General features: G+C 41.6%; 1 protein-coding gene across 3 annotated transcripts in view; it reads right to left on the reverse strand.

Annotated features, from left to right (window-relative positions):
* Positions 1-3,401: 3,401 nt before the first annotated feature.
* The window catches only part of LOC110502263 (myopalladin), a 46,773-nt gene continuing 37,422 nt past the window's right edge, over positions 3,402-12,752 (reverse strand). For 2 of the 3 annotated variants that reach the window (XM_036959989.1, XM_036959987.1), the window contains 8 exons: positions 7,077-7,298; positions 6,597-6,746; positions 6,424-6,506; positions 5,952-6,081; positions 5,560-5,767; positions 5,112-5,277; positions 4,736-4,869; positions 3,402-4,571 (listed from right to left, as the gene is read on the reverse strand). In XM_036959989.1, the coding sequence (XP_036815884.1) occupies positions 4,522-4,571; positions 4,736-4,869; positions 5,112-5,277; positions 5,560-5,767; positions 5,952-6,081; positions 6,424-6,506; positions 6,597-6,746; positions 7,077-7,298 (1,143 nt within the window). In that variant the 3' untranslated portion in view covers positions 3,402-4,521. Of the gene's footprint in view, positions 4,572-4,735; positions 4,870-5,111; positions 5,278-5,559; positions 5,768-5,951; positions 6,082-6,423; positions 6,507-6,596; positions 6,747-7,076; positions 7,299-12,752 lie in introns of those variants that run through there. The other variant, XM_036959990.1, reaches the window with a different exon arrangement.

A 12,752-nucleotide genomic window follows, 5' to 3' on the forward strand; every position in this document is an offset into this window, starting at 1 on the left:
AAGGGGGCATGTAAGTAGACAATGAAAGCTCTTACAATAGTCGATGATTACATTGCTCTAAAACAGGATATAGGCCACATGTGAACTACCAAGTCAGAACAGTAGGCGAAATTATGAGGGGGAAAGTGACCACATTTTTAGTGTGAGCCACATGGGCTACTAACAGCTTACTACACAACATACACATAGTATTACTTTCTTAGCTACAAACAGTATACATATCTCCCTGGCATATTACAACATTTATGCAGCACCATACAATACATTTTTGCACTATCCTTGTTGTGCTCACTTGAACAGGAAGGTGGTGCGTCGGTCCTTCATGGAAATTTTGCCATCAAAGTCTGGCATTCTCTGGATTTTGGTGCTTTCAAGACAACTGGGAACTCAGAAAAAAAACAAGGTCGAATCATGATGACATCAGGGATCTTCAGGTCGGAGCTCTAGAAAGAGGCCAGAGTTCCCGACTTGCAATTCCAAGTTGGATGACCGTTCAAAACGTATTTTCCCAGTCAGAGCTATTTTTTTCTGAGTTCAGTTGTCTTGAACTCATATTTCCCAATTAAGAGTTTCCAGTTGTTTTGAGTGTGGCAGAAATCATGCTGGATTGACAGCATGGCCAATGTTGAATGTTTATCCTTTTAAGGGATAAAAAGAGACACTTAAGCAGGCTAGTGATTGCTCTGCAATGGTTGCAGTTAGCCACTGACTCCTTCCAAACCACTCATTGTTAAATTTGTGATTTCCAACTTGTGAAATGTTTATGTCCAATGAGCACCAATACGTTTAATCTACAATATCTCTTCATATGACTAGGATTGAAAAGGATTTGCCAGCAGATTGTTGACTTGATTCATGATGATGACTGCTACAATAGCTTGCGATCTTGAAAGTGTGATGTTGACATGACAGTCCAATCAAAGCAACTGTAGATATAACGTGATTTGATGTTATTTTATCTGTGGCCAATGACCTTAAGTAACTCTATGGCAGTACCTAAGGGGCTTGAATTTTTTAGCTCAACCTTAGATTTTGCAGTGACGTAGTGTAACCATGAGTGACAGAACACTGAGCCAATCACGGCGCAACTAGAGAACATTACCAACCCCTATGCACAGTATTTCCCGCTGGCTGCCCCACCACAGAAAGCACTCTGCCTACAAGCATTTCGCTACACCCGCAATAATATCTGCTAAAAATGTGTATGCGAACCATAACATTTGATTTGGAGCCACCTTTCTCAAGAAAGCAAAAAAGAGACCAAGTTTGTATTCGGATTTATTAACTCAATTATTATTATTTTTATATTACATTGTTTGCAAACAACGTATTAATGCCAAAATTCAAAAGGCACTCGCACATCTGAGCTATCTTTTGTGCAGGTGCATGGTAAGAGTTGGATAAGATGAGGAAAAAGGAAACTGCACAAGGCCGATACGTAAAGCTTATATTAAAGATCAGTGATACTATCAAGAGCAGTGTGCAGTTTCCTTTTTCCTCAGACGTATTAATGCCAAAATAACATGCAAAACAGGAACAAAAAAAAGTGTTTTTAGCTGCCTCTATGGTACAGTTTTTATTGCTATCTGTACTGTTAGTGTTTTTTTGTTGCACTTTGCCCATTGCTCTTGAACACTTTGCTTACAGTAGTTCACTTGCTTTTCCAGCTGCTATCAATATGGTGTGCATTTACAAATAATTTATTCCTTGTGAAATATTCTGTTTTATCTGAATATCATGGGAAATTCAATCATATTGTCGAACCAATTCTTGATCAAATTTTAAAGATGTACTGTACCAATCATAAGTTTGCACACACCTACTCATTCAAGGATTTTTCTTTATTTTTACTATTTTCTACATTGTAGAATAATAGTGAAGACATCAAAACTATGAAATAACACATATGGAGTCATGTAACAACTAAAAAAGTGTTCAATCAAATTATATTTTAGATTCTTCAAAGTAGCCACCCTTTGCCTTAATGACAGCTTTGCACACTCTTGGTATTCTCTCAACCAGCATCATGAGGAATGCTTTTCCAACAGTCTTGAAGGCGTTCTCATATATGCTGAGAACTTGTTGGCTGATTTTCCTTCACTCTGCAGTCCAACTCATCCCAAACTATCTCAATTAGGTTGAGGTCGGGTAATTGTGGAGGCCAGTTCATCTGATGCACTCTCATTCTTGGTCAAATGGCCCATACACAGCCTGGAGGTTGTTGTTGAAAAACAAATGATAGTCCCACTAAGCACAAACCAGATGGGATGGCGTAACACTGCTGAATGCTGTGGTAGCCATGCTGGTTAAGTGGGCCTTGAATTCTAAATAAATCACAGACAGTGTCAACAGCAAAGCACCCCCACACCATCGCATGCTTCATGGTGGGAACCACACATGCGGATATTATCAGTTCCGCTACTTTGTCTCACAAAGACACGGCGGTTGGAACCAAAAATCTCAAATTTGGACTCATCAGACCAAAGGACAGATTTCCACTGGTCTAATGTCCATTGCTCGTGTTTCTTGGCCCAAGCAAGTCTCTTCTTCTTATTGGTGTCCTTTAGTAGGGGTTTCTTTGCAGCAATTCGACTATGAGGGCCTGATTCATGCAGTCTCTTCTGAACAGTTGATGTGGAGATATGTCTGTTGCTTTAACTTTGTGAAGCATTTACTTGGGCTGCAATCTGCGGAGCAGTTAACTCTAATGAACTTTTCCTCTGAAGCAGAGGTAACTCTGTGTCTTCCTTTCCTGTGGTGGTCCTCATGAGAGCCAGTTTCATCATAGCGCTTGATGTTTTTTTTGACTGCACTTGAAGAAACTTTCAAAGGTCTTGACATTTTCCAGATTGACTGACCTTCATGTCTTTGCTTATTTGAGCTGTTCTTGCCAAAATATGGACTATTTTACCAAATAGGGCTATCTTCTGTATACCACCCCTACCTTGTCACAACACAACTGATTGGCTCAAATGCATTTAGAAAGAAAGAAAATCCACAAATGTACTTTTAACAGGGCCATCTGTTAATTAAAAGGCATTCCAGGTGACTCTCTCATGAAGCTGGTTGAGAGAATGCCAAGAGTGTGCAAAGGTGTCATCTAGGCAAAGGGTCGCTACTTTGAAGAATTTGTTTAACTCTTTTTTTGGTGACTACATTATTCCATATGTGTTATTTCATAGTTAGGAAGACTTCACTATTATTCTACAAAATAGTAAAAATAAAGAAAAACCCTTGAATGAGTAGGTGTCCAAAGTTTTGACTGGTACTATATATATATATATATATATATATATATATATACACACAGTTGAAGTCGGAAGTTTACATACACTTAGGTTATGCATTAAGTGCATTAAAACTTGTTTTTCAACCACTCCACAAATGTCTTGTTAACAAACTATAGTTTTGGCAAGTCGGTTAGGACATCTACTTTGTGCATGACAAGTCATTTTTCCAACAATTGTTTACAGACAGATTATTTCAATTATAATGCACTGTATCACAATTCCAGTGAGTCAGAAGTTATATTATATTTATCCTATTTAACACATGTACAAGTGTGTACTAATACGCATGTGTGAATTGGAAATGTGTTTTTTTGTACATCCCAACTCTCCCTGAGACACCCTCAGAGAGTGGGGTCATGGCCAGGTCTGCCATTATCACCTTGTTGCTGGAGCAATTAGGGTTAAGTGCCTTGCTCAAGGGCACATTGCAGATATCTCACCTTGTTGGCTTGAGGATTCGAACTAGCAACATTTTAGCTACTGGCTCAACGCTCTAACCGTTAGTCCATCCGCCGCCATGTCAATTTAACTAATCAAAAATAAATAAAATAATAAATCTGATCTATTGGAAGATTATAGTTGACTTGGTGGCACGTGAACTAAGACTTGGCGAGTGTGTCTGTTTTTTGTGAATCAGATGCTTGAAATGATACAATTCAATAGGAATGGCGGACAAGCAAACACAGCATTAGGTTGACAGTTTAAAATCTAACCGTTTTTGTCATTCTAACTTTAATGTATCACTTCAAATGTATCACATAGGTCTGCTCTTCCATCTCTTAATCCTACTAGCCACCACAGATTAGATTGACTAGTAGATTAGACCATTTCAATGGAGAGTCTCTATTTGGGCATGCTTTTTAGTTCAGTACTTGGCTGAATCTGTGTCTGGGAAACCGGCCCTACGAGACTCTAGAGAAGAGTAGTTTGTAGGTTCAAAGGGCCAGTGGTGATTAGGTTGCTGGTGAAGTAAGTTGGCAAAATTCCATACATTTTCCAAAACTTTCAACTAGAATTTCAGAAAAACCTGTGCATTATGGGGAAGTTTACAGACTTTACAACCCTGTGGCAGAGTGTGTCTGCTTCTTACACAGCTAGCTCCTCACAGCTCATCGCTCTCCAACTGTGTCTCCATAGGTGAACTGGAGAACAGGATGGGGCTGTTGTCCGTCGTGGGAAAGGCAGACTTGATGTCTAGGCCTTGGCCAGTCAGTGCTGCATAGCGACTGCCTTACCACAGAGCCTTCTTCATAGGCAGAGGATCGTGTTGATGCCACTGGGCTGCAAAGAACAGAGATGGCTCTGGGCATTGTAGTCCATGCATTTGATATCTTGATACACTTAAAACACAATCATTAGCAACTATTGAGTCATTCAAAACTATCACAATAAACACTGTGACAGGTAAGAGAAAGCTGTTAAAAGTTGTATTGAATTTCATTTACCATAGATGTCTAGTCTCGCTGTGCATGAAACAATTCCAGCCTCATTCTTTGCTGATACGGTGTACCAACCAGCATCCTCTTTCCTGGTTGGCTGAATCAGGAGGAAAACATATCCAGTGGCATCCTGGTGTAAGCTAGAATAAAAAAACATATCTTCAATTAAATGATCACACTAAACTAAATGTATTTATCAACTGTGTTCTAATTAAATGTTTTTGGTGAATAACAAGCATACATTTTCTAATCTAATCTGGCTGAATTGGAATGTACTCTATGCATGGGTTTTGTGTGTTACCTCTTGTCTACATGAGTTTGAATATAAGTGGGCAGTCAACTTTCTGGTTGGAGGGTGAGAGGTTAGTTTGGGAATATTAACCTGACTCTGGCCTTGGTGTGAGGAATGGTGTCATTGTCTTTCTTCCAGTAGATGACAGGTGGAGGCATGCCCAGCACCCTGCACTCCAGTCGGACGGGGGTGCCCTCTGCGATGCCTGTGTTCTGGAGCTTCTCCACAAACTGGGGGACCTGCTTCATCTCTTTTTCTGAATGGGAAAATAAGTTATTCTCTGTCATGTACAATTACTATAATACTTATTAATTGTCATGGCATACGTCAATATATAAACAAATGTATGTTTTTGTCATCACTTATTCAAAACCTATCATTGATTACCTACATTATATAATTGTTAAATTTTATACTAACTTTCAATAATAAGTCATCATAAATGCTTCTAAATATTTATTAATAATGTAATACTAATTTGTTACCAAGATGTACACTATTTGGGTTTCATGAAAATACTTGTTTTGAGAACTCTTACCCACAACTCTTAACTCTAGACCGAAGGAGCTCTGTCCTGCTTTGTTGCTGGCAATGCAAGTGTATGTCCCAGCGTCGTCCTGTTTTAGAGGGTCTATGACAAGGGAATGGATTCCATTCTCCCTCACCAGCATCCGGTGGTAGAAGTTTGGGTAGATGGGCCTCCCGTTGATCAGCCACATCAGCTCTGGGTTTGGAAGGCCACTAACCTGGAAAACAGAGAAACACATACCACTTCTTGTGAGATGTATACAGTACTATCTATCTTCAAAGTCTATCCTGACTGATATTTAGCACAATGTTTTTTTTTATAGTAAATCTAAAATGTATTAAATGACCATTGCTTAAATCACTCTATTCAGATATTTTACAGTCCATGGTTATGTCACATACCTTGCAGTCTAATCTACAGACTCTGCCCTCATGAGCCACCATGTCCCCTGGAGCCTGGAGGAAGTGAGGTTGAAAGAAGCGTTCCTGGGTTAGTTCACCCTCTTCCACTTCCTGTATGCGGGCTTGCACCCTGTAGGCATGTAGGGATGTGCAGAACATGTTACAGTACATGTATATTGGCCCGAGTATTGCTGAGATATCTTGTCATCTGCAATCGCTAAGTCAATGATGTATGAGATTAGTGTTGCTATCATAGGGATAAAACTCTGATTGGTTTATCTCTATATGGGTTTATGGTTGCTATGAGGGTTTGTGTCTGTTCAACAGTAGTCTGGGAAATATCTACATCTGCGATCTTACTGTTCGTAACCTCTACAAACAACAATAGGAGCTGAAATCATGCTGGCTCTCCATGCTGAGGGTTCTTCTTGCCTCTGCAGATCACAATGCACACTCAGTCAGTCCTTCTCACCTCTGAGAGTGAATCATAGGTGTCATTCGGTTTCGGAGAGGACCTGTTTGGATGATCAAATGACCGGAGCAGCTGATTCGTCCCTGGTGATCATCAATTAATTCATTAGCAAATCAGATTTGGCAAAGGGGAAAGTTGTATAAGAGTGAAACAATTACAGGAGGTTATGTTACCTGGGGGTTAGCTGCCAGGACAGTGTAGTTGCCATCATCGTCGTTATTGGTGACCTCTATGTGTAGGGCACAAGTTCCGTCCCCCTCTCGTATCTTCTTATAATGATAATTTTTTCTCAAGATCTGCTTGCCATCCTTGAACCAGTAAACCTGAAATGGGTTGAAGACCGAGGAAGATTTCTAACAAATGTTGAGTACATGTCCACTCACTGTATGGTGAACATACAGATGAACTGCCATACCGAAGTCCAGATCCCGGACGACCCCCCGAATATAATACAACAGAGAGACCCAATCAAGCAGAGCACTCTGTCCTTCCTCCCTGGCATTGGCAGATAAAATCCTGACAGGATCACATACACATACTAAAAATCTTTGTTATCACTATACTGTAAGGCAATTTAGATGAAAACCTCTGCTAAAAACACATTCTGGGTGACATGATAACATATTTTAAAAAACAGAAATGTGCTGTCTCACCTTAGGTACAGGGATCCCCACCACTTTACAGGAGAACGTCATAGGCACACCCTCCATGGCCCTGAAGTTCTTCAGTTTTTTGCCAAACATGGGAGCGATGCACTTCCCTGTTGGGATCTCATCATGTTGTACCTCGTCATCTGACTCCTCGACTGGCGTGCGCTCCAGACGGAACTCTATCTCACTCATCAGCCTCTGCTCAAAGTTGGACACTTTGTACTCCTAAAATAAAGAAAGGTCGCTCTATAAAAATAATTGCAGTAGTCATGCCAATAGTGTAAGTCATTAAAGTGCTTTCCTTGCGTAGGTTAAAGTTAAGCAAAACTAAAAAGAGCATCACTGTTATAATAAATATCTAGGTATCATATCAATATATAATATAAATAATTATAATAAACAGATTAAGATCAAGATGCTGCAAATAATAATGCTATGGCAGGAATAAAAATAATATGACACCTGATATAATGGCAGAGACTCCTGCATGTAATGAAGGAAACATATTTACCAATTGAAATATCGTATCAAATACTTTACCGAGATGGAATGGGGATACATTTCAGAAAAAGTTTTGGAGAGTGTTTACAGTACTTGAGTAGATTTACAGAGGAGTCAGACCCAGAGCACCATTTTACCATTTAGCAATGGTGATATTGTGTTAAAGGCATGGTGGGACTCAATCCAATTCCAATTTTCCTAATTGAGATGCAATGAAGAACATTGGAATCAAATCAAAGTTTATTGGTCACATACAAAGATTTGCAGACGTTATCGCAAATGCTTGTGTTTCTAGCTCCAACAGTGCAGTAATAATACCTAGCAATACACAACAATATGCACGAAACAAGTTTAAATAAATTAATTAAGAAATATCAGAACGAGCAATGTCAGTCCGGAATATAAATATACAGTGCAGAGAATTCAGACCCCTTCCCCCAAATATTTTTGTTTTAGTTACAGCCTTATTCTAAAATTGATGCAATATGTTTTCCTCATCCATCTACACACAATACCCCATAATGACAAAGCAAAAAGTGTTACAAATAAAAAACAGAAATACCTTACAAGTATTCAGACCCTTTGCTATGAGACTCAAAATTGAGCTCGGGTACATCCTGTTTCCAATGATCAACTTGATTGGAGTCCACCTGTGGTAAAGTCAATTGATTGGACATGATTTGATAGGCACACACCTGTCTATATATAAGGTCCCACAGTTGACAGTGCATGTCTGAGCAAAAACCAAGCCATGAGGTCGAAGGAATTGTCCATAGATCTCCAAGACAGGATTGTATCAAGGCACAGATCTGGGGAAGGGTACCAAAAAATGTCTGCAGCATTGAAGTTCCCAAAAACACAGTGGCCTCCATTCTTAAATGGAAGAAGTATGGAACCACCTAGACTTTTCCTAGAGCTGGCCGCCCAGCCAAACACGCAGCAGGGACTGGGAGAATAGTCAGGATCGAGGAAAAGATTAACGGAGCAAAGTACACTGAGATCATTGAGGAAAACCTGCTCCAGAGCGCTCAGGACTTCAGACTGGGGCGAAGGTTCACCTCCCAACAGGACAATGACCCTAAGCACACAGTCAAGACAACACAGGAGTCGTTTCGGGACAAGTCTCTGAATGTCCTTGAGTGGCCCAGCCAGAGTCCGGACTTGTACCAGATCGAACATCTCTGGAGAGACATGAAATAGCTGTGGTGACTGTTTAACAGTCTGATGGCCTGGAAATAGAAGTTGTTAATCAGTCTTTCTTTCCCAGCTTTGATGCACCTGTACTGTCTCCTCCTAGATGGTAGCGTGGTGAACAGGCCGTGACTCAGGTGGCTGAAGACCTTGATGAAGCACTAAAGTCCTTGATGAAGCACTAAATAAACTTCAGTTAGTGCTAAATACGGCTGCTAGAATCCTGACTAGAACCAAAAAAAATGTATCATATTACTCCAGTGCTAGCCTCCCTACACTGGCTTCCTGTCAAGGCAAGGGCTGATTTCAAGGTTTTACTGCTAACCTACAAAGCATTACATGGGCTTGCTCCTACCTATCTCTCTGATTTGATCCTGCCGTACATACCTACACGTACGCTACGGTCACAAGACGCAGGCCTCCTAATTGTCCCTAGAATTTCTAAGCAAACAGCTGGAGGCAGGGCTTTCTCCTATAGAGCTCCATTTTTATGGAATGATCTGCCTACCCATGTAAGAGACGCAAACTCGGTCTCAACCTTTAAGTCTTTACTGAAGGCTCATCTCTTCAGTGGGTCATATAATTGAATGTAGTCTGGCCCAGGAGTGGGAAGGTGAACAGAAAGGCTCTGGAGCAACGAACCGCCCTTGCTGTCTCTGCCTGGCCGGTTCCCCTCTTTCCACAGGGATTCTCTGCCTCTAACCCTATTACAGGGGCTGAGTCACTGGCTTACTGGGGCTCTTTCATACCATCCCTAGGAGGGGTGCGTCACTTGAGTGGGTTGAGTCACTGATGTGATCTTCCTGTCTGGGTTGGCGCCCCCACCTTGGGTTGTGCCTTGGCGGAGATCTTTGTGGGCTATACTCTGCCTTGTCTCAGGATGGTAAGTTGGTGGTTGAAGATATCCCTCTAGTGGTGTGGGGGCTGTGCTTTGGCAAAGTGGGTGGGGTTATATCCTTCCTGTTTGGCCCTGTCCGGGGGTGTCCTCGGATGGGGCCACAGTGTCTCCTGACCCCTCCTGTCTCAGCCTCCAGTATTTATGCTGCAGTAGTTCATGTGTCGGGGGGCTAGGGTCAGTTTGTTATATCTGGAGTACTTCTCATGTCCTATTCTGTGTCCTGTGTGAATTTAAGTGTGCTCTCTCTAATTCTCTCTTTCTTTCTCTCTCTCGGAGGACCTGAGCCCTAGGACTACCTGACATGATGACTCCTTGCTGTCCCCAGTCCACCTGGCCGTGCTGCTGCACCAGTTTCAACTGTTCTGCCTTATTATTATTGGACCATGCTGGTCATTTATGAACATTTGAACATCTTGGCCATGTTCTGTTATAATCTCCACCCGGCACAGCCAGAAGAGGACTGGCCACACCACATAGCCTGGTTCCTCTCTAGGTTTCTTCCTAGGTTTTGGCCTTTCTAGGGAGTTTTTCCTAGCCACCGTGCTTCTACACCTGCATTGCTTGCTGTTTGGGGTTTTAGGTTGGGTTTCTGTACAGCACTTTGAGATATCAGCTGATGTACGAAGGGCTATATAAATACATTTGATTTGATGATCTACTTGGCCTTCCTGTGACACCGGGTGCTGTAGATGTCCTGGAGGTCATCCAGTGTGCCCCTGCTGTTGGGCTGCCTGCACCAGCCTCTGGAGAGGCCTGCAGTTGTAGGCAGTGCAATTGCTATACCAGGCAGTGATACAGCCCGACAGGATGCTCTTAATGGTGTAGAAGTTTGTGAGGGTCTTACGGGCCAAACCTAATTTCTTCAGCCACCTTTACCACAGTGTATTTATTTCAGGTCATCAGGGATGTGCACGCAGTCATGGGTGAACAGAGAGTACAGGAGGGGGCTGAGCACACACTCCTGCGGGGCCCCCGAGTTGAGGATCAGCGTGGCGGAGGTGTTGTTGCCTACCTTCACCACTTGGGGTCTTCCCGTCCAGGAACCAGTTGCACAGAGAGGGGTTCAGACCCAGGGCACGGAGTTCAGTGATGAGCTTGGAGGGCATTATGGTGTTGAAGGCTGAGCTGTAGTCGATGAACAGCATTCTTACTTAGGTACAGTATTTCTCTTGTCCAGTGTGCAGTGAAGTGGAGATTCCGTTGTCTGTTGATCTGTTGGGGCAGTATGCGAATTGTAGTGGGTCTAGGTTGTCGGGTAAGGTGGAGGTGATATAATCCTTAACTAGCCTCTCAAAGTACTTCATGATGACAGAAGTGAGTGATAGTCATTTAGTTCAGTTACCTTCGCTTTATTGGGTACAGGAACAATGTTGGATATAAGCAAGTTGGGACAACAGACTGGGATATGGAGAGATTGAATATGCCAATGAATACTCCAGCCAGCTGGTCTGCACATGCTCCGACGACGCGGCTTGGGATGCCGTCTGGGCCGACAGTCTTGCGAGGGTTAACACTCTTAAATTACTTACTCAAATCAGCCACGAACAACGAGAGCACACAGTCCTCGTGAGCAGAGGGGGACCACGTCGTGGATCAATGTTGTTTTCCTCGAAGCGGGTGAAGAAGGTGTTGTTGCCATCTATCCACGTGTTTTTTTGGTTTGGATCAATTCTAATCGCCAGAGTGGGAACAACATCATCTATGCACTTCCTGAGTAACCCATTCACTGAGTCAGTGTATAGTGTGGAATTTCAGTGTATACGTACACTACCATTCAAAGGTTTGGGGTCACCTTGTTTTTGAAAGAAAAGCAATTTTTTTTGTCCATTAAAATAATATCAAATTGATCAGAAATACAGTTTAGACATTGTTAATGTTGTAAATTACTATTTTAGCTGGAAATGGCAGATTTTCTATGGAATATCTACATAGGCGTACAGAGGCCTATTATCAGCAACCATCACTCCTGTGTTCCAATGGCACGTTGTGTTAGCTAATCCAAGTTGATCATTTTAAAGGGCTAATTGATCATTAGAAAGCCCTTTTGCAATTATGTTAGTACAGCTGAAAACTGTTGTTCTGATTAAAGAAGCAATTCAATTTGCCACCTTTAGACTAGTTGAGTATCTGGAGCATCAGTATTTGTGGGTTCAATTACAGGCTCAAAATGGGCAGAAACAAAGATCTTTCTTCTGAAACTCGTCAGTCTGTTCTTGTTCTGAGAAATGAAGGCTATTCCATGAAACTGAAGATCTCGTACAACGCTGTGTACTACTTCCTTCACAGAACAGCACAAACAGGCCCTAACCAGAATAGAAAGAGGAGTGGGAGGCCCCGGTGCACAACTGAGCAGGAGGACAAGTACATTAGAGTGTCTAGTTTGAGAAACAGACACCTCACAAGTCCTCAACTGGCAGCTTCATTAAATAGTACCTGCAAAACACCAGGTTCAACATCAACAGTGAAGAGGCGACTCCGGGATGTTGGCCTTCTAGGCAGATCTTCAGTTGATACTTAGATATATATATTTTTAAATATTTGCAAACACACATTTTTTGGTAATGGAACTGAACAGGTAATGTTAGTGGTAATGGTAGTGCTGTCTGAGATGTATAGAAATTATGACAACATTACAACATAATGACTTTCAGAGGGATAACAGATGGGATTTCAAGGCTTCAGTTGAAATCTTGTATTTTAAATAAATGTTTTTTTTATACGTAAGAAAGGTAGAAGGTTGCTCACATCTTAGAATGTCATATACAGTACCTCAGCCTATTTAGGACATAACATGAGTTTGGTCGATATTTCAGTTTAGAAATCGTTTAAATCAGTGGTCACCAACCTTTGCTGAGTCAAGATCACTCAGTCAAAATGCAAGCCAAGATCTACCGCTCAGATCATTTTTAAACAAGCCTATGCAACATTAACCAGGCTATAGGGCGGCCCAATACATTATCTCTGCACATTGGCTACGCTTGAATTGCCCTGCTAATGTTGTTCTTCTCAGACCATTTAGAAATTATATTTCAAAATTGTTGGTCTATGATCACACTGGTAAGAGATCATTTGTTCTATTACTTGTGAGG

The sequence above is a fragment of the Oncorhynchus mykiss genome, chromosome 23, assembly GCF_013265735.2.
Source record: "Oncorhynchus mykiss isolate Arlee chromosome 23, USDA_OmykA_1.1, whole genome shotgun sequence".
In the NCBI taxonomy this organism is placed as follows: domain Eukaryota; kingdom Metazoa; phylum Chordata; class Actinopteri; order Salmoniformes; family Salmonidae; genus Oncorhynchus; species Oncorhynchus mykiss.